Genomic DNA, 24,419 nt, shown 5'->3' on the forward strand with positions numbered 1-24,419 from the left:
TTGGAATGTTTTTTATTAGTGTTTTTAAAATGCTTAGAGAAGCATGAGTTACTAAGTAGAAAAAAAAATGTTTGCAAGAACCACAGAGTAGCCTGAATTTTTCCCAAAGGTGTGGTGAGTCAGGAAAAGCTCTGGTAAGAGGGAGAGTTTGCAATGGGGAGGAGCAATAAGTTGAAGACTATCCAAGAATTTTCTTGCATTTATGGAAAACAAGGGAATAAAATACCAAAACAACAATCTGTGTTTAAAGAGAGTAGCAGAGATGTGATGCAAACAGCCTTGGGACCTTTAAACGGGACATCCATCTCCATGGTCCTCCATGAAACATTGTCACATCTCTACCGAATCTCCAAAAGCACCACCCTCAAAGCCTGTGGAATAAATAGAGACATTTTGTTTGAATTTGGTCAGATCTGGGGGTTTGTATTTCTAGGATTTTTAACCAAAAGGCAGATGTAATGCTTCCTTGCTAGTGCCACTGCTTACAGACAGCTGAGAAGCTGAGTGCTGCTGTTATTAATCCACATAGCAGGAATGGTTTCGGTCAGCCCTTCCACACACTGGCAGCTTAAAGATGGGTCTGTGGGGGCTGTAGATGGGTTTCTGGCAGTAGGTTAAGTTGATAAGTGCTATAGCCCTTGTGTTTTTAATTAGGTATCAAAGGCTGTAAGTGATTGTTCTGTTTCAGTCCCATGTAGCTTATTGCAGAGAGTGAGGAGAGTAATCGTAAAGCATGGCATTGCAGTGTAATGAAGAGAAGCCCCATAAGTGACACGATGAGCTTATTGATGAGAATAATACGTGCAAAAACGAGAACATGAAAGAAATTCAGCAGCTGCAGGTGAATACAAGATTGAGCTCAAATCTCACTTAAACTAGAGTAAAACCAAGAATGGCTTGCTTTTGGTAGAAATCTCCTGTATAGGTGCAGTTATTAGTATTTGGGATATAGATTATTCCAGTAATATTTGGAATATGTACTATTTGGTTAGAACCATAATTTGGGATTTGGTACTTAGAGGAAAAATAGTATGTGTCCATGTATCAAGACCATATAGAGTAAAAGAAAATCACCCTCCACTAAGCCAGGTTGCACAAAGTCCCATCCAGCCTGGCTTTGACCACATCCAGGGATGGGGCATATATAAATACGTTTCTTGAGCTCACTATAAACACAAAGAGTAACTGCTTAGCGGTGTCAATCAATATAAAGGTCCATGATGACGTTTTCCTTCAAAAATTAATAATTAATACTGTAATCATTCACTTAAGTTGTTATTAGTTTTCATTGATTAGTCCTTCCTGCCAGCCCCCAGCAAGCCTAATCAGTCTGTGTGAGAGTAGGTGAATATATTCAATTAATCTGTATCCCCTTCAAATTTGGATCTTTAGATCAGAAGATAAAGATTCTTAGTCTCCTCAGTGCATTGAACCTGACTTTATTAGAAGAATCTTATCAATTTTAACTCACAAAAACAGGCAGAGATCTCTCATGATACCCCTTCACATGCTATTAGTCATGCAGTTTGTCTTGTAAGCATGAGGGCCCCTTAGCTTCCAGCCTTCAGTGAAATGAATAAGTTATAAGAATGTGTGTCTGACTTGATTTATTTATTTTTAATATTTAAATGCCTGCTCTGAAAAAGGTTCCTTTCATAAAAGGAGGCATTTTTTCCCCTCCTTGGGTTGCACTGGGGGGAGGAGGAACATACTTTGCAGTGATAAGGTGAGAAAGTCTTCAAATTGCCTATTCACAAATTTGAACTATTTACAAGTTATAGTAGAGTGTGAGGAAAAGATCAGGTTTTACCTGGAGATGCTTCACGGGGTTTATTTAAAGAATTTTAAGAGCAATGTGAATGGCAGTGAAATGGGAAAAACATCCCACTCTCCTGAGCAGCATCATAGAAAGTGTCACCTTACAGAGACAGTGTCCTTCACGTACCAGGTGATGTTTGTAAAGTGAGAGTAATTCTCGTACCTTTTAATTGTGATCTAGAGTTCATTAGTTACACTTCGGATTACCCCAGGGAGGCAGTGAGCCAATCTACTCATGAAAAGCCTGAGACACAGAAGAAATCTCACAACATCTGAGCAGAAGGTGGTGCAGATATGGGATTACAACTCATAATCCTCACCTGGTACCCAAGATCCTTAAATGGTCAGAAATCATACTGCAGAATGATATTAAATGAAATGTTCAAAAGTGTTTGTTGGTCTTCATCAACAACCATCAACAAATAGAAGGAGCAGCAATCCTCAATCTCCTTGTAATCTGTTTTTTTTTTTTTTTGCTTTTACAGATTAAAAATTGCCTAAAATTTCCAAGGAGCCCTGCTCTGTCCTGTAGTTACTGGACTCAGCTCCTCTGACCCTGGAAGCTGAAGATGAGGTTGCTACGGGAGCTGCTATTGCTGCAGTCATTCATGGTGTGCCTTGCAGGTAAATTGTCTTACAGCTTTATTTCACATTACTGTAAAAGTGCATTGCGTTTTATATACCAATGTTAAAATGTCAAAATAAGTCCCTGCTTCATGACCAGCATCACAGAGAGCTGCTGAACTGATCAACCTGATGCTTTTAACAAGCTCCTTTTACTGTTGATCAGCATCACTGCAGCAAAGTGCAATGTTTCAAAGGTCTGCTCTACCCATTTCCAGTTCAAAGTTGCTGTTTGATGAAAGTTGTTTTCCCTTGCTCTGTGGTAAGTGTTTCAATGCTCAATTAAACCTACGTGGAGTGTAGCTTTAAATCCCATTAAAATGGTGTTATGTTACAGCTAAGACCTCGCTCCATTTAACAAATAATTAGAATAACATATTTCAGCAATATAACCATCTTCTGTAAATACCCTTCTTTAACCTTTTCTTCCCTGAGAGTTATAAAGTTTTGAGCATTCCTGGCAAAATGAAACTTCTGAGGAATGTGACTTTATCCTGGAGCTGTGTTCTTGAACACATTTCAGATTTGCAGTGGGTCAGCAAAGCTTGCACCAAAGGCGTGCTGACCTTCTCACGTGCAAGGAGCTGCTTGTAGATGGCTGCTCAGTAAGCTGGGGGAACCAGGTTCATGTCGCTCCATTTGTGCCTCTGTGGCGGATGCTGCAATTGAGTCTGTCGAGTCTATTCTGAGTCTTTGCCATTCGAATATCATTGATTTCCTCCTTGAATTGGCATCATTATTCTTTATCATGTATTTTGTTCTGAGGGGGGGTATTACTTTTTAATTAACATTTATGTCACCTTGGTGGTCATCTGGATTGTGCTAATTTACCTGCTAGCTGGTGCTCAGAATGTTTTACTGCTTGATTTAGTAACTTGTGCTTTCTTCCCTTTTATATGTGCCCGTTGTCAAGGCACTTCTTCAGCTTTCTAGGTAGTAGCAAACTACTTATAATAGTGTTTACTTTATTCTGCTTAGCTCTACTGAACACAAAGCTACTTTTATTCCGCTACTTATGGGTACCTATTTTTGAAATTTGGTTCCAAGTCTTTCTAAATGTGCTATGACAGTTTCTGAGCTGCCAGGAAATTGGATGCAGAGAGATTCTGCAATGCAGTGCCACACATGTTTCAGGAATTGCAAACCTAGAGAAGTTAGGCTGTGGGAATACGGAAAGCACGATCCTTTATTTTAAGCAAATAAACAAAGTAGTGGGAAAAGAAAAGCATGCAAAATAGGTTTTTGCTGTCATTTCTACACTTAAAATGTTTATTGCAAAATGTCGAGGGTCAGCAAAACAAAGTTTCAGGATAATGTGTTTGGGGGAGTTTGTCCTTATCTTTTGTATCTGATTTTAGAAAAATGCATCTCGAGCACTAACTTTCCCCACACTATTCTGCTACACCATTTTTTCTCATCTTCGCAGTGAGCTGGGTACCTTCAGGGCATGGCATCAGTTTCTCTGTCCTGCTGAGGGAGATTTATGGGGAGAGGAATGCCAGAAGTTTTGTGCAAGATTTATGTTCAGTGATGAGTGAGGGAATGGTTTCATTTTGCTGTTCATTTCATAGTTGCTATTTAGCAGGTGCACACAAAAGGCACAAAGATCTAAACCGAGCGTTGATAGACAAACCTTAATCCCTTCTCAATTTTTATGTCTCTCTATTCTAGTCTCTTTTTTTAACCTAGTTTCAGGAGGCTTGCTTGCCCCTCCTCGTAATTATGCTGCTCTTGGAGAACCTTAGGTGCTGATCCCAATGGAAAACCTCAAAGGAGACTGGTAACTTCCCAAGACGTGTCCTGCCTGGCAGCAGGGAGACACAGGGGAGCCTGAGGCTGCCTGCTTCTGCTGCCCTGCATGGTGGCTCTGCCTAAAGGCTACCCAGGACAGAGGGAAGCTGTCCCTTTGTCTGCAATAGTCATTGCTCTTCTGTGATGAAATTCTTAAATTCTAAGTTAAAAAGAAAGTTAGGAAGCAATGTTTTATTTTCATGCTGATCAAACCATTGATCTGTCCTTGAGAAAGAAGATTAATGGTTGAATTATACAAAGAAACAAAAAAAAGGCAAAAATAATATGCAGAAAAGCTATGTAACAGCTCTCCATAGTGCCTTGAGGACTCTCAGAGGACTACTAAACTGCATTAAGTATTGAGTTACATGTGAAAATAAGCTTAAACCTGAAAATAGAGTACTTGTATTTAGTTCTTCTGATCAGCGTCAGACACACAACCCAGATATCACTCTCATTTGTGTCACTGCTGCAGAGAGCACAGCTGGTGGAGGATGAGCTTTTTGTGTATTGACCTGTCAAAACTCCCTTTGGAGACAAGGGGCCATGGTGCCCCTTGAGGGACAGCTGGTGGGCTCCAGCTCCTGCCAGTCCCAGGAGCTACTTGGGCTGGTTTTATTGTGTGTCCTTCCTAAATAAACATCTGTTCACTAGAAATTGCATGAAAACTTCTAAACTCATATCATTCAAGCCATTAAACTGCTGTCAAACCAAAAACAGAGTATCCAAATGAGTCGTTAAGTGTACCAGTTATCCACCCCTGCCAGGGGAAAGGGAAGACGTGCCAGAGCTGCTCACAGTCCGTATGGGATATTGCTATTGATTTTATGTGCTGGGTGTTCAGATATTACAGTTCTTCACAGCAGGATAAAACACTTGGATAGAAAGCTAGATCAATCCCAGGATGTACTTAAACGAGTTACCTAGAGGTGCAAATCTACTAATTCAGGAGCTACCCAGCCTCCCTTGAAAGGCAGCAGCACTGCTAAGGTCTTCCTGAGCTTACCACCCCCTTTCAATCCATCACACAACCTGGGATCATATTTCTCAGACTACTTTTCTTGCTTGTTGTTTTGAGGTCATACTGATAAAAGCTAACGATGCTTTCTTTGGACTCGATAGTTGATGTATATCAATTCAGGGTTTCTGATTATATTTTCAGGAGTCTTTTCTTCAGGTGTCAGCTCTGGAAAGCAGTAACTACAAATTATTCCTTTGGTGCCAAATAACTCTGATTTGTTAGGGCTGTCAGATTCCTTAAATAGCAGTTGTGGTGGTGATAATTTCAAGTTTTGGAGAGTAAGATGAGAGGCAGAATGGGCTGTGAAAAATAACACATAGCTCTGAAGTCGTGACTTTGTTAACAAATGCTTTCTCTTGGGCAATCCCACATAGCAGTCGTATACCCTGAAATGGATTTGTGTACACTCTGGAAGCAGTGACATGAAAACAAAAGACATTGCACAGGATGAGCAAAACCAACTTGAGTTAATGAAGACGGGACGTAGTCCGTATGCCTGTAATGTGCTGGACAGGAATGAAAGGCAATTTTCTGTGGTTTTGTGACTCTTACGCAATTCTTTGCCTCATTAAGTTCCTGTAGCAGTGAGTTTCACTGTTGAAGTCATATTTGCATGTTAATGAGCTGCAGTTGCATAGATGGTTAGGTGTCTGAGTGTGCATATGCATATTTTATAATGCAATTTAACCCATGAAGATCCACTCACATTTTGACAGAATAAAAAGCCCAACTTAATAGCTTTCAAGAAGTGTCTGTTCTCTTCTGTGCTGTGCATGGGATCAGAGTCTGGCTTGTTCTTCTGCCTCTGATCTTAATCTCAGCTTTTTCCTGGATGCTTTGCTTTCTGGCCTTCTGCTTGTTCTTGCCATTTAAAAAGAAAGATCTGTGCTCACAACAAACATACCGGCCAGCAAGACTGGCCCTCCTTTTTTCTTAGCAAACACACACACAATAGCTTCAACACACACAAAGACACACAATAGCTTCAATAAAAAAAAATTGTCTTGTAGCTCTATAATGATGCTGCTGTTTCAACTAGTTGGTTTGTTAAAGGGAAAGTGCTATTGCAGCTGTGTCTGTTCAGTGTCCCTGGAGCAGTGACTGAATTAGCTCCAAGGAAGCACACACTGAAATACAGGATCTAGTATTTGTTTTATACTGATTTGAATGAATAAGGAAACACTGATCTTTCTCTCTCATAGATTGGTGTCTTCATGACCCCCCCAGCTGTGTAAGCATTTATTTTGCAGCAAATCAAATGGGCTGCACAAAGATTGCTGGTGATTTTTAGTGGAACATTGAAGGTGATCCTGAAAGTTAGAAATACCTGTGCTGCTCCCCCAGAGTGGTTTGTATAAGTCACTCTGCAATTTCTGTACACGTCTACACTCCATTATATGAAAAGCTAGAGTTTCACATTTGCCCAGGTATCTGGAATTAGATACTAGCCATGTTGTCTCTCACATCTGAAAAGGCAAGATGAATGAATATGGAGAAAACTACACGCAAGGAGTCTATACATCATTTCAGCCATCAGAGCAGGGGTTAGAGTGGTATTTATTAATGGGCTTTTTGCCGGCTGTCAGTACAGTGCAGCCTGTTACTGGTGTCATGATATCCCAGCAACACCCGCACTTAATTATTCAAATCCAAAGACAGCATCATAACTCCAATATCAAATTCTGTCATATTTTTATTAAGGTGGAACAAAAGCATTGTTTCACCTTTTATCTGCTGAAAAATGACATTTTCTAATCTAGAAATATGCACACTACAGCAGAAGTCAGGGGAAAAAGAGAAGTTCCTCTAGAGCTTATTTTCAGTGTGTGGGGCTGGGTGTGTTTTCTTAGGAGGGGTTTCTTTGTTTTATTTTAATTTCTTTCCAAAACTGTTTTTTACAAGAATGTGTCCTTATAAATACCTGTTCAGACATTCTTTCTTTTTTTGTCACATGTTGATGCAGCATAACCAAGCATAACCTCAGCAGTGGTTCAGTCCAAAATATTCAGAACATGGCTATGTAATTCATGGGGAATAAAATCCAATATATAGTCAAGTGTTTTCCATTGTTAGACAAAAATAGCCATACTATTTATTGGTACATTACAGTGAAATTAGACATCCAACTCTGATAAAAATTGAAACTCAAAATTAATACAAAGGTGAATATTCACAGTCCTATTTGAATCTGTGCTTCTACCCAAGCAGGTGTAGGTTAATGCAAAAGAAATTCAGCTAATTTCATGTCTGAATGTAAATAGTTAAACCAAGAAGTACTGTTGAATGTATTAAATGACGATGCAGCAATTCAATTTGTTCCATTTTTTCTGGTTCTGTGTAGTTCCCATGGCTGGTGCTTTGATGTTATTGAGTAGCTGGAAAATGATTAATCTGTTGCAGTTGCATAATTATTAATTTATATTTTGGTCAGTTCTGCAGCACTCTGCATTTCTGTGCCTGACTGCCTAATTAATGTTTGCATAGCACTTGGAAGAGGTAAAGCAAAGAATGACACCTATTAATATAATCACCTCTCAAACACGACCCAGCCCTTGGCTTCACAGCACTGGGTGAGCTGTCACTGGAGCTCACTAGACGTGGCTTTGCAGTTGAGTTCTGGCTTGACCTTAATACTTTTGAGTTTAGACTAGAGAGACCTGAGTGAGTGAACTTTTGTTCATGGTGCCTCCACAGGGGGCCAGAAGAGTTTTGTACCTGTCCTTGGAGCTCGAGTTATGCTTCATGTATTAAAATTACCCTATCTACGGAGGGTTTCAGGCATTAGTTAAAGCTGCCTGATCTGCAGGGGGCCTTGGGATCTGTTTGTGTGAAACAACCAATTCTGTGCAGGGTTTTGCTTTGTAGCATTTTCTTCATGTCACACTTCTACACTTCTAATGTTAAACTCCCTAAGACTGACCATTGGTTAGACTCTAGTGTCAACTCCACCTGTGTACTAAGCAACACTGCCACATTTTGAATATGGTTAAACTCATCTCTGTCAAATATCCTTCTGACATGTCAAGGGATGATTCTGCTACAGCTGATAGATATGTAGTTAAAAGGACATGCTTTTCCAAAAGTAAATGTTTTTGAGGTCAGGACAATTGTAAGTGGTGAAGCTAAGGCAAATTTCTGGTTTGCTGTGGATAATGGTTGTCAGTGTCAGATGCTGAGACATGCTGTGGAAGTGATGCAGGATCTGACAGAGGTTTGTTCCCTTCCTCAGCACTTGTGCTGGAGTCCTCCCATGGAAAGTCCTTTCCTTGTACTTTTTGTTGTGGATTATAGAGCTTAAGTGTCTTAACTCTTGCCAGAAAGCATTACCCTAATGTCAAGGAAAAGCTATGTGGACTTTCTACAGTTATAATTCTTGTTTCCATTTGCAATGGAAAGTCAAAGATGCGGGTCCTCAGCACCTCTACGTGTATCTGCCCTTGTCTCCTCTGCCAAGCCTATCCAAATTGGCTGTTGCAATGAAAACCCTGCTTAGAAACTTCATCTGGCTGTTCCTTCTTCTGTAATGCTAGTCTGCTGCATTTCCTGGGCAAACCTAAACTGTCGCTAAGGAGGAACAAGAACTTCTTTAATATATAGAAACATGTAAACATAACTAAAGGTGCTATTGAGGTAGTGGTGGTGGTGATGGGTGAGAATAGTAATAACTAATATTAATATGGTGCTATGTATTAATAGGATAAAGGTTTGAAGCCAGAGGATATGTAATTCTCGTCTGAAGCCACTGAAGCTGGAGATTAAAAAAGAATGGTTAAAACTAGGGAAGCAAAGAGAAGGGAAGAAGTTTCAGAGGGGAAGAACTGTTTGAGTGAAGAGGGCACTGGGAAGTAGCAAAAATTCATTTAAACTGAACACAGAAACTTTTAGCTGCCAGAGTGGGATTCTACTGTATCACTCAGCTGTACACAGTTGCAAAAGAGAGCTAAAAAAAAATACATGTATGTGATTATGTGTAATTTATGCTTATTTAGGGATTACATGGCAAGTTTTTCTGTGACTGCAAAGGGTTTTACTCAGCTTCGCAAGAGGTCTGTGCCCATTTTAGATTCCTGATCTGTCAGCAGTGAAGCTCTTGCTAGATGTGACCTGACTGTGATTTAGGCCATAATTTCCCAAATTACAAAGTTAGAGACCATATCAATGCAATTTTCTCATTTATCCTTTACATGCAGATGATTAGGTATATTATGTTTTTCCCTGTTTAACTCACAAGTCCGTCTGGGCAAGTTTAATTACATCTTTCTCAAAAGTTATGGAGGTAAGATGATGCGCTTTAAATAAAACAGAGGGTATACAGACATTTTTATAAGCGGATGTTCCAAGTATCTGGCTGGTTATTGATCCTCTGTGCATTTTATATGATGCCTCTTTTCAATTTTGCTTGGTTACATTTGAATTAATATGTAAGCATTGAAATTAAATCTTGCTTAGGGAGTTACAAGAATACCTACTTTTCCAAGCATCTATCAAATTGTGGAGAATACGGACCCAAAATACTTCTTTATTGCCAATAAAAATGAAGTTTTATGTCAAAATTTGAGGTGATTAGTTTGTTACTGTATAGGTAAAATATTTATGATTCTTCAAAAATCTAAATATTATAGGAAAGGGACCTCATTTTGTGATGCTTGTGGGGTCAATGAGAAGAAAAAGTAAGAGATATTGTGTGATGCAAAACCTGCCAGATCAGGCACTGGGGCTTCTTGCCTGTTCTGTCCCTGGGGTTTTAGAAAACTTGTTTTGCGTGGTCTGAGAGCTGCAGTGCTGGCCTGGAGTGTGTACCTAGAAATAACAACAGGTTTATTAACTGCATGCAAGACATTGTTCTTCCACTCTTGAGGTTGAAGTTTGGAGCTTCTGTTTACTGTTGCTTGCTTCAATTGCTGGGGAAAGTCTAGCATAACTAGTGTGAAATGCCTCTGTGTAAATATTTCACCCCCTGACACCATCCTGCATAGGTACAGAACTTATTTCCCTTTTCTCCACACTTTCACAGGTATTTTCATCATTTAGAGCCCCTGAGGGAACCATTAGTTTCCTTTCAGACTTGGGTTTGCCTTCTGCCCTTACCTCATGCAGAGGAGCATTAACTGACTGAAAATGATGTCGGCAGCAATCATTATTGTTTGGATAAAGGTCTTTCAGTTAAGCAGCAATTAAGGGTGATCATCCAAACGGAATGAAAGGTGAAAGGGTCAATTCAACTTTGATAATTATAGTACTATAAATGTGGGCAATAACAGAATTGCCCTTTATTGACAGTTGAATGTGTAAATAGGCTGGCAGAGCATTGCTGGCTGATGTTATCTGTAGCAGAAAGTGAGACTCTTCACTGTGTCTGCATCATTTTGTAGGGTCTTCCATAGAAATACATGTTGCTTTCTGCAGCTAGGCACTGGTGGTCACAAGTGCTCCAGCTCTTACAGGATTTGGGCCATTAAATAGAACAGATGCTGATGCATTCTTGCATGTTTGTGCTCAAAATCAGTCTATAGCAAGTAAGCGGACTGCTCGCAGTAAATACTGCTTTTAATGAATAGAGCACAAAATGCTATAGTGCAGCTCGTTCATCTGCACATTGTTTAATGCTGGTTTATTGAAGTGTTTGTCAAATGCTGTGACAGTCTGTGCTTTGAAATTAAGGATATACTCACAACAGGCTGCACTGACTCATTGCAAGTTTTGGGAAAGTTTTCCTGCATATTATGATGAAAAGCAAAACTTGCACATTATCACCTCAGTGCTTCAATTTGTTTTTTCCTTATGTATTTGAATTCTTTATTTTGCAATTAAATATATGTATTTAGCTTCATAAATTGAACTAAGATGCAATTGTTTAATAGTCTATAGCATATTCATTAGGCTATGAAACAAGTCATGCATTACAACGATTTATAATTTATAAGAAGTTGCTAATCAATGAGTCAGTCAACTAATTAACCAGGCAGCAGTCAGCATCTTCAGCTGAAGTTGGTGTTAGTGAAACATTTTCCAGGTATTAGTGAAAAGTGTGAAAAATATATCTATCTTAATTTATTGATGTGTCTTAATTTTACCTTTCTGAGTTTAAATGTATGAAGATTACATCTGCTTTAAGGGAAACTGTAATTTATAAAATGTCCTGTGTCTTTTCAGATATATTGCATAGCTGAAAAGAAGTAGTATGTCTGAGAGTGTTTGAACTCTGTACAATGTGTGTTGAGTACCATGTGAATTTAGATGCCTTCCTCTTTGTGTCTGAAATATCTACTATACTATTTTTTAAATTATATCTTCTCATGCTTCATGGCTGCAAAATAGATCCCTGACAAAGTTCAGAGTGTTATTGTTGGTTTTACTTGTGAAAAGCAGATAATATAATGGGTGTTCAGTGAGACTTGGAAGAATAAATTATTTCTGCCCCTGAGAGCTTACTATCTGTGTAAACAGACAACATTAAACGCTCGCTAAGACCCAGATCAAGCTTTATTCCTCCTTCCATTTTTCATATGGTCCATGTGAATTAGTATTTTGTGTGAGCTTTATGAGAAGAGGTCTGAAGAGGGACTTGAAAGAAGGCAGGTTGGTGGTTGGGGCTTTCCGGGGTATGAAAGCAGGGAGTAATTCATGAGATACAGCAAGATAAAAAGGGGCTGAAGGCAGCTGGATGAATGCTTGGAATGAAGGCGAGAAAAATTCACTTCCTTGTCTATTTACAAATAGTTTTTAAATTCTTGGTCAAGTAACCTAAATCAGGTTGTTTTTTATCATGTCCCTTAAAAGAGGAATTATATATGAAACAAATAATGACATCATTGTATTTTTGAGCTTTACTGCTGAAGTCCAGGTTGTGGTGATTTGGTGATAAATTGAAGAATCACGTTGTTTTACCTTGCACATTTGTCATGACTTTGTGATCCCCTTGAATGTGTAACGTTTATCCAGTGCCCATAGCATACTGGTGATCTCTGACCTTGCTGGTTGAGGCACAAGTACGTTGTGACCATACTCAGAGAAAGTAGATACAGGCAACTCTGAAACTGCAAACATTACTGAAAGGGATGATACTTAGTGCCAATTAAAGAAAAAAAAAAAAAGTTGGAAGAAAGGCTAAAGGAGAAATGAGCTTTGTTCTTGTGGCTTTTTTCCTTAAGGAAGTATCTTTGAAAGAGGCAGAGGGGTGAGACTAGAGCCCAGCCTGAGGAGTGGTACATCTGCAGTGTAGAAATGATGGCTGACAACTCTGAAAGAGCAATCGAAAGAGGCTCCAAAAAAACTGTTATGGACATAAAATCTGGGAGAGTTGGTGGTGGGGAGAGCTTGAGAGGGTCTTGAAGGACAGCTTGAGGGTCCAGCTGTAACCAGGGCACCTGAGTGAGATGGAAGAGGCTTTTGCCATTGCGTGTGTGTTTGCAGGTGTTGGCTCACTTTAGTCCCTCTGGGTTAGGAACTTTCACATACTTGATTGAGAAAACAAGTCTAAAAGGCAGCACAGCACATAATCAAACTGTTATTGAACAATGTATTCCTCGACTGGAATAAAAATGCTCTCTGTAGCAATATAAAAATGATGCGTCTTCCTAGTCAGGAAGCCCAGCTGCAATTCTCAAGTCAAGTGGCCAAGAACAGTTATCAGTAATGGCTACATCTCTGGTTTTATAAATTGGAAAAACTGCAGATTCTCATCTTTTTTCCTATGTGATATTGAGTAGTGGTGCTGGGCTCCTCGGGATGCACTGGCGTCTCCACTCTTTCCAGGGAGAGCAGTCAGGCCCCGGGTCCTTATTTGTCTGTACTCCCCAATGTTAGCTGCTCATTTCAAAATACAATAGCTAATTTCCAGCATATGTAACATACCACTGCAAGGTGTTTCTTTTTAGTTCAAGATCTAAAGAGCATGGTGCACATCATAAAACCTGTGTCCTTTCTTGGTGAAAAGCAGACGTTCTCGGTGTATTACCTCAGTTGTTGTACTAGCTCACAGTATCACTCTTCAGACAACTAATTAGAAAATAATCTGCATAGAAGTTTCCAAAATATATTAATACTGACTTTGCTTCATCAAGCTTAACAGCCCTATTTCTTGATCTGTTGCAGTTCATTTCTGCATGAACTTCCATGTGTTCTTTATTCCTGGCTTTTATTAGTACATTCATGTACTTAGAACAGAATATAGAAGTTATTCCCTGATGAAAGGCAAAGGAGCAACATGCCATCAGTTAGCATGAGGAGAGAGAACCTAATGCTTTCCCATGTAAATTATGTGGATCCTGGAAGTAAGCCAGGCATTCATTTTGTTAAAATGGGGTTTGATAATTGAAACTAATTTAACATTGACCCCATTAAGTTGCATTTTATTGCTCATTTAATATGCCTGTCTTACAGGCTCCCAGAACTAGGAAGCAGCTTTGCAGTGGGAGTTTATAATTTGTCAAAGCTCCAGCCATAGAGGTAAATGTTGAGTTTGCTCGGTGGGATCAGCACCAACATTTGCAACAGATGTTTTGCCTGTGTTAGGTCAATGTGGTATCTTTATGCAGAGATGTGTACCAGTAAGCACTGGGGATCAGCTGATGTGAGTGGGTTAAACTGAACAGCTTGAGTTTGTGTAGATTTGCTGTGGAAAGACACTGCTTCATCTGGAAAGCAGCCTGGTGGATGATCCCACATCACTATCTGTAGCCCAGCAGAGCCCTCCCCACTGCTCCCAGCAAGGTCCTGCAGCCCTTGTGCTGCTTGAGAAAGAGAAGGTTTGTCAAATCTGATAAATAACCCTGGTCCTCCAATAGAGCAAGTCATTTTATTGACTTCTGTCAAAGAATTCCAATTTGAATCAGCCAGGAGCTGGCTTATTGCATTTTAATGGCACAGGATTTCCATGTTCTGGTATCCTGCTTCTGGCTTCCTGTTTTACTGTTCTTCTGTGTGATTTCTGTATTTCTCCGCTATCTAAATATTTTCTGCAGCTTATGAAATGCTAAATAATCCATTAATAGTTGTCACACTTCTTGGTGCTAATTGCAGTGCAGCACTAGGTGATGGTTACTCAAAGAGTTGTATTTATCAAAACATCAGTGAGCAAAAAAAAGGTCAAAAAGACAAGAAAATAGAGATGTGCAAACAACCGTGATGGATGTTTGTTTACAAACATGTTCTCTTCTGCAACTGTGGCTGCAGGAGCAGTGTGTGAATGATGAATTACTGGAGCTTACTCTAGTGAAATGGCAGCAAGAGTGTGCCTGGGTTACATCATGGGGCCTGGGGACAGGGAGTGAAAGGCAATGAGATGTGTATCAGCGTTCAAAGGGAAATGCTGCAAGCCTGACCAAAGTTACTTAAAAGGTACAGCTAATACTACTACACATGTGCAGTACAAACTAGATGAGAATGTGTAGAACTGTTTAAAATTATATGCATACCTGAAAAGTATTAAAAGGGGCAGTCTGTGTTGAGTTTTAGCTGCTGCTCCATAATCCAGACCACGTTTAAAGCATGTGGCTAATGTCCCTTTTTTTAAATGCACATGCATGCAAATTGGATATAAAGCACAGGAAATGTGGATGAGGCAAAGCATACAATTCTGTTGCTCATCCTGAAACAGATGTTTCACAGGTATTACATTAAAATTAAAAATTAAAATTGAAAATTAAAACACTGCAAGGTACAGGAAAAGGGACATTGGGTGTTGTATTGATGAAGGATTTAGAGCTCATGCGTACAACTAAAATGCTTTGTCAGCAAGAGTTGACAGGGAATTGTCTGTACTGGGTAATCTTGGTGAATTGCTAGGTCACAATATTATATTCCTTCTCACTCAAGAATAGTGAATTCCACTCTGGAGCAGAAATGACATTGAAAATCAATGAGATACTGCTTTAATAGCAAAATCCACCCTCTCATTCTATGAATGTCCTCGGGAATCAAATCAAACCCAGAGAAAGCAGGTCAACCTTCTGTTAAGCACCACTGAATTTAGTGTTTAGACCATCCTGAGCAGGTTCAGAAATCAGTGCAGTACAGAGATAGAACATGAAGAAGTCATGGATAGGGCTGCAAAGAGCTCAGGACCAACTTCACATGAGCCTGCAGCTGCAAATGTCTGTAGTGTGTGCCAGTGTAGTACAGCAGTGTCCATGGGGTGAAGTCCTGTTGCTGTAGCACTGCTTGGGCCATTTGAAAAGGTCAGGAACTGCCTAACCAAGCTGAGTAGAAGCACAGGAGATGGGAATCTGACCTGTGATTTGGGAAAGAGGAATCTTCATCTCAACCTTCAGGTGCTGGTAGTTGTTCCTGGAATGAGGATGGCACTATTGCAGGCAATAATGGTCTGATTGCTGTGTTTCTCTTTTTTTGGGTAGTGTTGAATCAAAAAATTTGACAATTTTACTTGAAGTCACCATATCATTCCAACACCTATCAGACTCGGTGTTTCTGTACAGGTGTGGTTGTGCTATGTTTGAAACACACTTGGCTGTGTATAAAATGTGTTTTTCCCAGTGATACATGCTAAATGTGCCTGCCAGTGTTCTGAAGGATTGATTTGTGAAAGGTTGTTAGCCTGTTAGATCTTACACTTTGGAGTCAGCAGTGGCGGTCACAGTTCTTGCAAGGTGTTGTGTTTAAAATGGTGATAGGGGCTTTCAGCACTTTTAATCTAACTTTTCTTAATGTGACATGCAATTACTGGTAAAACTTAGTTACCTTTTTTTTGTTTTCAGGTCTGGACATTCTCTGGCGTTTTACTGCTTTCTTCTAAAAGTATTTAGGAGAAGACACGTGAAAATATAGCAGTTAACATTGCAGTAGTTGGCAAGGATTTTTTGTTATTTGAAAGATGTCATAACACAGCTTACTGTGTCACTGATCAAATGTGCCAGTCTAAATCAGTGAAATTACAAGAGCCAAGATCTTTGTGTGCTTAATAATTAGCAGGACAGAGTTTCTGGCAAAATAGTTTCCTGTAGGAAAGCTGGACTTTGCATTAACGTTTATTGTAGTTTTGTCTGATTTCATTCTCTTTGTATTCTTCCAAAGCTTCTTTTTTTATGGAAGAAAATTGAATATGGCATCTGGAAGTGCTGCAGAGTGCAGAAGGGTTTTGGGTATAGGGAGGGTATCTGTGGCTGCTCTGCATTTTGGGCTCCAGTCCCTCCTGCCTGTGTGACCGATCAGTGTAGCACTAAGAGGAAGACACAGGTTGTTTGACACCAGTTGCTGTGGTTGCAGCGCTCTGTGTGCATGGGGCATCATTACCTGTAGCACAGTTTGTGGCATGCCTGGTTCTCAGCGTGTCCTGTGGGTGCATGAACAGCCAACCACAGGAGGACCTTGAGACCTCAGGTGCCCGCAGTGGGGCTCTGAGTGTACACATGAGGCAATTTCACAGCTAGAAAAACCCCTTCCAGTGCACTGAGCCGCTAATGTGCACACCTGAGAGCTGCCTTGGCTGCCCCTGACAGAGGCAGAGGAGGCAGTAGGAAGATTTAGAGAGAAAAACAAAGCATTTTCCACCACTTTGCTTAGTCGTACTGGAGGACACAGAGGAAGCCATGCTGACAGTCTGCAGGAGTTGTTTTGTCCCTTGCAATTGCTGTTTACTGTGAACAGGAGAATGCAGTAGCTGAAAAACTATTTAAGTTGTTTCTGAAGACTTTAGAAGATCTCATGTAAATTCAACAGTTACTGTGCTGCTGCCAACATAGCATTTAAAGTAATAAAAAGTATATTAGTTTCACTATACAAATGTATTAGTAGCCAGTCTGTACTTAAATGAAAAATATCTTGGCTAAACCATATGAATGTACTACCAGCATGTCTTTAGCTGTATAATGCTTAACTTGATCTATCCTTCATTATAAATACAATCTAAAATCTACAATAACAAACACATGTAGAGACTTCAAGTGACAAAAAAAAACCCCTCTGTGTTCACCAAATTTCTGCATTTGTTTTCAGTGCTCATCTATGGCAGTGTAAGGGCAATGCTCTGAAAGCAAAGCAAGTTGTAACTAAGCACCAGGAGCATTCTTGTGGGTAGGAGGAGAGTTTAGTTTGCTGGGATTGTAGATTTCTTGAGAGTTTATGTCTGCTTATTTGGCAGCTACGTTTGTGAAAATGTGTACTTAGAAATGCTGACTTGTTCGGACTTTGTACCAGAATGTCATTAACTCTTGATTCATTGTACTTCCCAAAAAAGCAGACAGATGAAGAACAAAACCTGATGGGAAGTCAGTAACAGAGTGGATGACCAAATTGCTTGAAGGAGCATGCCAAAGGGGGTGAGGTGTCAGGCTGCATGACAGGCTGTGCTAATTCGAAATCTCAGCATCTCCATTAAAAATGGGATCAGATTTCCCCTGAAGCAGAGAAATTGTAGAATGAGGCACAGCCTTGCAAATGTCTTTAAAAGTGAATTTTTTAAGAAGTAACATTTTTAAGTGCCGTAAACCCCTTTAAAATGCAGAAGAGGGAGAAAAGAAAAACTGCAGGATTTTTGAGTGTCTTCTTGTTTAGTAATGTAAGCAATGTAAAACTAGATGTCAGTAAACCTGCGTAACCACAACCTGCTTGATAATATGATTCAGAATTAGATGTTTATGGTTCAGCACATGCATCTAGAGCAGGAGTGTAGGGGTAGGTGTGTGGGGGCTGGTTAATTAGAAAACTGTCTAAAGAATCTGATACAGCAATAAAAATGTAATCCTCTGGTGTGTGCATCCTTCACTGGAGAATCAGCTCTGTCTAAGATCATATTAGTTTTCACCCAAAGTAAGGCTGTGGAGTGTGCGTACAGTGTTTATTCAGTTTCCAACACTGTGTCCTAATACATTACCTATAGACTCAGAGCAGACAATGCTTGTGAAGTTATTGCAGTGTATCTGGATACAGCTGCTGCTTTCCTAAACCCACAGGTACAAGATGACACTGCCTTCCTCAATGATAACCGTGTACAAGGCAGCCTCTCCCGAGTTACACTGGGCACAAGGAAATTAAGATGCCCAGGAAAGCAGAGTGGAAGCTGGAAGATGCTCTGGTGCGAGAGCAGTCCATACATGCATACTTGCTCTTCTAGGCGGCTGCTTGCTCCCGGGCTGAAATGCTCTTGGGGAGAAGATGCAGCTCTGTGAGGTGTCACAAATGGGTTTTGCTCCAGGTGATGACTAGAGGTGTTCAGTCACCAGTTACATTTGAATTTTCAGTCCCAGAAAAGGCAACTTTCCTCATGAAGAGCAGCAGTGAACCAGGCAGGACCTTCCATGTCCCCCCATGTCACATGTTAGAGTATTTGTGAGTTCACTTTTGTTTCCAAGGAGCTTTTCCATATGAAGCTCCTGTTTCTATGACCACTTATGGCCATAAATTATTTTTAAATGCATATTAATATTTTGTTACATACATCTAGTTCAGATTTCATATGGGTCAAATTTAGTTTCTGTAATAAACTTGATTTTCATAAGGTCATCTTAATACTTGCTTGGTGTAGCAGTGCAAAATTTAATTCCCTTTCTTGTTATAATGGAGGACATATTTAATACTGTTTATTCTGGATTATTTTAGATGCCCAATTTGTGAATCAAGGAGCCAGAGTCAGATGACAAAATTCAATGTACAGTCAATGAAAGCGGGTGATTGGGATTCTTTATCAGAGGTGGCACACTGGGCACTAATTACGGTGTCAGCTATTCTGTATCTTAATCAATTCCAGTGATCTCATTTATAATTTTTACTCTTACTGACAAGTAGTTATTCAAACAAGTAAATTGGCTACATATGTAATTTGCTTCTTGGATACAAAAGGCTTAAAATTAACAGGCTTTTTTCCCCTAGAGAAATCTTCCTCACTGCAGTGTCGTGTTCTGCTAATTATTCCTTTGTCCCTTTTTGCTTTACAAAGGTGACAGAGAAACCTGAAAGGGATCAGTATGTGCATGATGCAGACAGCAGTTGCTCCATGACTGCTGCTGGCAAGATTTGCTCTGACTTTGATGCCACCCCAGCCTGCAGATTCAGTGTTGATAGTTTTCTGTGGTCAGGTATGAGTATAGGTCTGTAGCAGCACAGAAAAATCAGGGTTTGGGACTGGAATCACCTGATATTTCCAAGATCAGCCTGTTTTGTCTGTTGCTGGGGTTGGAGAACAGTATTTTGTAGTATATGTTTAAAAACTAATAATGGAATATTATAAATCAGAGGACTAAGCAGGGTGCCCATTAAAAAGGTTCTCTTGATGAGATCTTCAAAATACCTTGTTTTCCTAATGCTGACAGTGAGTACCTTTAAGATAAAGCATTTCCTCTTTTTTGTGCAACAGGTGGTTTTTAAAACGATTTACAAAGAACTTTTTTTCTCTTTTCATGCTGTTAAAGCAAATTGGTATGTAATTAGATTTATATAGTGAATAATCTTATTTGCATATCCAATTAATTCTTCCTGTTTTAATTTGTTAGGGTTGGATTCACATTAGTAGTAAAAAATAACACTTAAATTATCAAAGGTTCAAATTTTCTTTTACTATAATTTGTTCAAGATGTTGCATTAAAACTTGGTCCTGAACATCCTCTTTCTTTTAAAGGCAATTAAGTAACATGGAAAAAGGCAATCAACAGAAAACTAACCTGTGCTATAAAAACAGTAAGGGTTTATTTAAGCTGACCAATGCAAATGCAGTGTGAATTTAGGCTTTTTAAACATCTTATCATAGAATGGTTTTGGCTGGAAAGGGTCCTTTAAAGGTCATCTAGTCTAATGCCCCTGCCATAGTCAGGAGCACTTTCTACTAGGCCAAGTTATTCAAGCCTTATCCAACCTGGCCTTGCACAGTTCCAGTGCTGGAGCAGCCATGGCATCTCTAGTAACCTGTACCAGCGCCTCAGAACCCTCAGGGAAAACAGTTTATTTCTAAGACCTCACCTAAATCACCCTCTTTCAGTTTAAAGCCACTCCCCCTTGTCCTGTCCCTACATCTCCTTGTCAAGAGCCCCTCTCCAGATTTCTTGTCCGCCCTCTTCAGGCCCTCGAAGCTGCTCTAAGGTCTCCCTGGAGCCTTCTCTTCTCCAGGATGAACAACTCCAACTCTCTCAGGCTGTTCTACACAGGAGAGGTGTTGTAGCCCTTGGAGCATTTTCATGGCCTTCTCTGGACTTGCTCCCACAGGTCCATGTCTTTTCAGCTCTGAGGACTCCAGGAGTCCTGCTTAAGATCTGGAGATGTCCAAAGGCTGTGTAGAATTTTCACTGGAGATAATGGTGGACTTTGTGAGCCTTAGGATTGACTGTTCTCCATAGATTTTAATTGTCACTTGTGGAGGCTTCCTTTAAAATAGGAGCACTTTTTCTGAAGACATCTGTTTACCATTTTGATTATCTTAACTTCTCACAATTGTATTCAGAATTGCGGAAGATGAGAAAATACTAGAAGAGGAACCTGATTTAAGTGCCTTAAATTCCACACATTTCACCACAAAAGGGAGGTGTTTAGTACCTGTGAAAACAATTCCACTTCCCTAGGTGTGTAATTTTAGCAGCTTCCTGCAGACCTCTACAACTTCATTGGCTATTCAGAGGGTTGGGGTTTTTCAGATGTTGTCCAAGAAAAGTTCCATTTGTGCTCTGAACTGGGGAATAGCTTGGCACAATCCCTGCTTATGAAATTATGCCGAAGCTGAAAGAAGAGCTCTTGGGCTGTGGAAGGGCTATGGGGATATTACCAGGGGTGAAAAGTCAGCAAGCCAAATATATATTCAAATGTGCTGAAATCAGTTTGTTCCCAGCATGCATGAGACATACAAGTTATAGTCCTGCTTCCCAGTTATCCTTACAGCTGATTTTGAGTTTGGGAGCAGAGGTCCTTTAGCTGTCGAGCTAAAAACAAAGGGACTGATGAATCATTTATAAAAGGCTAGAACAGATACATTGTAACCTGAAATTAAAGTGATATTTCAGTACAGTGAAAGTGCAGGCATGTAAAGGGGACTGGACTCTGGCAGATGAGAACCTGTTAATTTGAAGTAGAAATATCAGACCAAAACGTGTCATTATGGCTGGGTGGATAAAAAAGAAGGTGAAACATTGTTTGCGACAGTGAGAATGGCATCATTAAATGTCTAATGGTGTCTTCATTTAACGCCACTTGAAGCATTCCATAAATGTGGCATGTAACAGGCTTAAGCTTCACAGTGCAGTTTGACCTGGAGTCTTTTAATTCAGAGGCTATTTCAGTGCGGAAATCAGGCATGGTGTGATGTCTTCACCCAAATGCTTACAATGCAGTGATTACCCATGAACTCAAGATCAGCAAGGGCGCAGTCATGCTGCTGCTGTTGAACTACCACAGTGAAAAATGTAAGAGCTTGAGTAGGCTAAAGTTGTCACAGTGCAGGTGAGTGCGTATAGTTTGTTTTCCATGTAAGAAAACTTTGCCTGAACTTTACGTATATACACAGGAGAGCATTATTTTGCCGTTGTTATTTTAAAGTATCCGTTGGGTTTTTAAGAGATTTTTGGATGTGCTCCTGTTGTGACTGGGAAGAATCTTCTACCCCTTGGGAAGATGTCTGTCCATCTGTCAGAGCATCAACTGATGTACAACAAGCTACCTATTTTTAACCTTTTCTGACAGCAAGCATGCTGCCCACCTCTGAGTGCCCTTCCCCTTTTTTGCAATGAGATTGATGGCAAAGGTATCTGCTCTTCTCATTAAATTTGAGGGTGTTGATTTCAATTTAATACAGTTTTATTTCATCTTTGCTTCAGTATATCTCTGCTTTTATTTGATTCCAACATTTTCAGCAGCTTGTTCTGCAAAATGTTAACTTATCAAAAAAGCACAGTTTTATTCTTTCTAAAAAGCAGGCCATGGAGTTGTGGACTTTTATTACTGCTATTGCATGACTAATGAAAGGAAGACTTGATTACAAGGAAAAAAGTCATAAATGGTTGACATGCAAAGTCTAAATATCCATGAGGCTTCTTTCTCTCTGACATCTGTAGACATGGACTTCATGTCCCATGTCCATTGAAATCAGACAAAAAACAACCCATGATGACAGTGAATCGATTGCACTGGGACTGAACAAGAGGCTTTAGCAGAAATTGTGTCATTGAAATGGAGATAAATGAAAAATTGGTGTACCGTGAAGCTGCTTCAAAGTGAGCAGGGGACATTGTGGAGTAAAGGGTTAAGAACTGAAAATAAAACAGCATATTTAAATGATTTAATAACTGAGGAAAATATTACCATAATTACCTTGTAGTGATTTGAAATGTGTCCTGAGGTAAATTGCATTGGACCTTAATTAGGAACTGTTGGTTATTAGCTAAATCTGGTGCCAGGGAAAAAAATTAAATAGGTACAAGTATGTAGCAATTGCCTGCATCCCCAAACACTGCATCTGATGTACCATTTTGTACTATTTCTACTAAAAGGTGAAGTAACTACTGCAGATCCAAGGTAGTCTGCCTGCAGGTCACAGGAAACACCTCGGTTGTGTTGCAACCAGACAGTATGAAATACAAATAAGGTGACAGTTGGTGGCAAAACAATTTCTGTGCGCTGGTTTTATCTCATGAGGAACAACTACATCCTTCTATTTAGTAATAAAAATAAATTGCATAACAGGGCCTGTGCCCCTGGTAGCTTTGGCTATAGGTGTAAGATATGACTAGGTATACAGATAATATATTCTCTCTTGTTCTCTCTAATCCATCCGTCTGCCTACTTTGTAAACTGTACTTGACCAAGCTACAAACAGCTCTTAGTTTCCGAGGGCAGGAAAAGACAGTACACGTCCCTGCATGTTGGAAATCTAAGTGAAAATGACCTCTAGCTTCAAGGCACTTATTGAAAACCTATTTTAAATTGAATACACAAGCCAAGATAATACAGGCTGTTTGATGAGAAACATTAGAGAAATCCATAACATGAGGCTTTTTATTATAGGTTTATTACATCAATCTCTGCAGTGGGTAATGGAACTTGTAAATATGCTCTTATGTAGGAGTCTCCTTGCGGGCTTTTTATTCATGCTGAAGTAAGCACAGCAAACTTATTTGCTGTCAGGGTACAATGAATTTAAGATTAGTATTTATTTTGGTTCTAAAGAGGTTTTGCTTTTGTGAATTGGAAGTTGGCGGAACAGCTGGAGGAGATGTGGTGGGAGCTGCAGGGGAGCGTGGGGAGTGAATGAGTTTTCCAAGCTAACCACTGATGCCCATATGGGGTATGGGGTGTGTGTGCACACTGGGCGGTGCGGGTAGTGTGCTTCACTGATCGCTTCGGTGGTCCTCCTCTCCTTTGGGAGGAAAGAGTTGCTTTATTTAAGAAGGATCCTGCTGGTTTTCCAGTGAATAAACCCAGCCAGGTGAAAAATCATCTGTGGGATTAGAGAAATGTTTAAGGGCAATATTTACTGCATTACCATGCATATAGACATGCTCACAGTGTACTTTTTACTGTATACATTTGTTCTTTAATATTAAGATACTTTGAGTTCTTTTGTGGAGATAAGCAAAGTTATACTGCTGCAGCAGTAACCCAGCATGCTTTCGCTTACCTGGGAGAAGGCTAAGGGTAAATTTGTACTGAATAAAGAGTAAAAGAAAAAGTTTACATAGAAGTTCAAAGGACAAAAAGAGTTAAGGTTTTAACAAAGTTAACAAAAAAAACCTGCAAACCAGACTTACAAGCTTTTAAGTCTGTTCATTGGAGGATATAGTAATTAGTTGGCAGTTGACTTAATATAGGGGAAAACCTCCTTAATTAGAGGATATTAATTGCAAGGACCAGAATCCTGTTGAGGTGTCAAGTGAAGTCAGCATTTAACACCTGACTTTAACAGCTTGACTGTTGCAGTTAATTCCTGTTCTAATTATAGGGGTACATTTTGATTCATACAGTACCAGGCAAAATGTGTTGTGAACAGCCTGCAAATGGCTGCAATTGTGTATAAAATACATTTTTTGCAATTTTTCATTATGTAGCTCAGGTACATTTTTTGAATTGCAAAGCTTAATTCAAGTCACACAACCTTCAGTGAACAAGTTGATTGCAATTTAAATCCCTGTTTTTCTAATGGATGATAGAGATGGAAAAAAGTGAAGTGGAGAACTTGGGACCAGTTCAGAGACAAAGGTTTTACTAGTTCCAGGTAGTTTGGACAGGGACAGGGCTT

At 39.7% G+C, this 24,419-nt stretch overlaps 1 protein-coding gene across 1 annotated transcript in view; it reads left to right on the forward strand.

The window, feature by feature from the left end:
* The first annotated feature begins 2,354 nt into the window (after positions 1-2,354).
* Positions 2,355-24,419, forward strand: part of CNTN4 (contactin 4) — a 163,133-nt gene continuing 141,068 nt past the window's right edge. Inside the window, exon 1 of the mRNA XM_031049239.2 lies at positions 2,355-2,442. Within this exon, the coding sequence (XP_030905099.1) occupies positions 2,388-2,442 (55 nt within the window). The 5' untranslated portion in view covers positions 2,355-2,387. The remainder of the gene's footprint in view (positions 2,443-24,419) is intronic.

Source organism: Melopsittacus undulatus, chromosome 9, assembly GCF_012275295.1.
Source record: "Melopsittacus undulatus isolate bMelUnd1 chromosome 9, bMelUnd1.mat.Z, whole genome shotgun sequence".
Classification (NCBI taxonomy): Eukaryota; Metazoa; Chordata; class Aves; order Psittaciformes; family Psittaculidae; genus Melopsittacus; species Melopsittacus undulatus.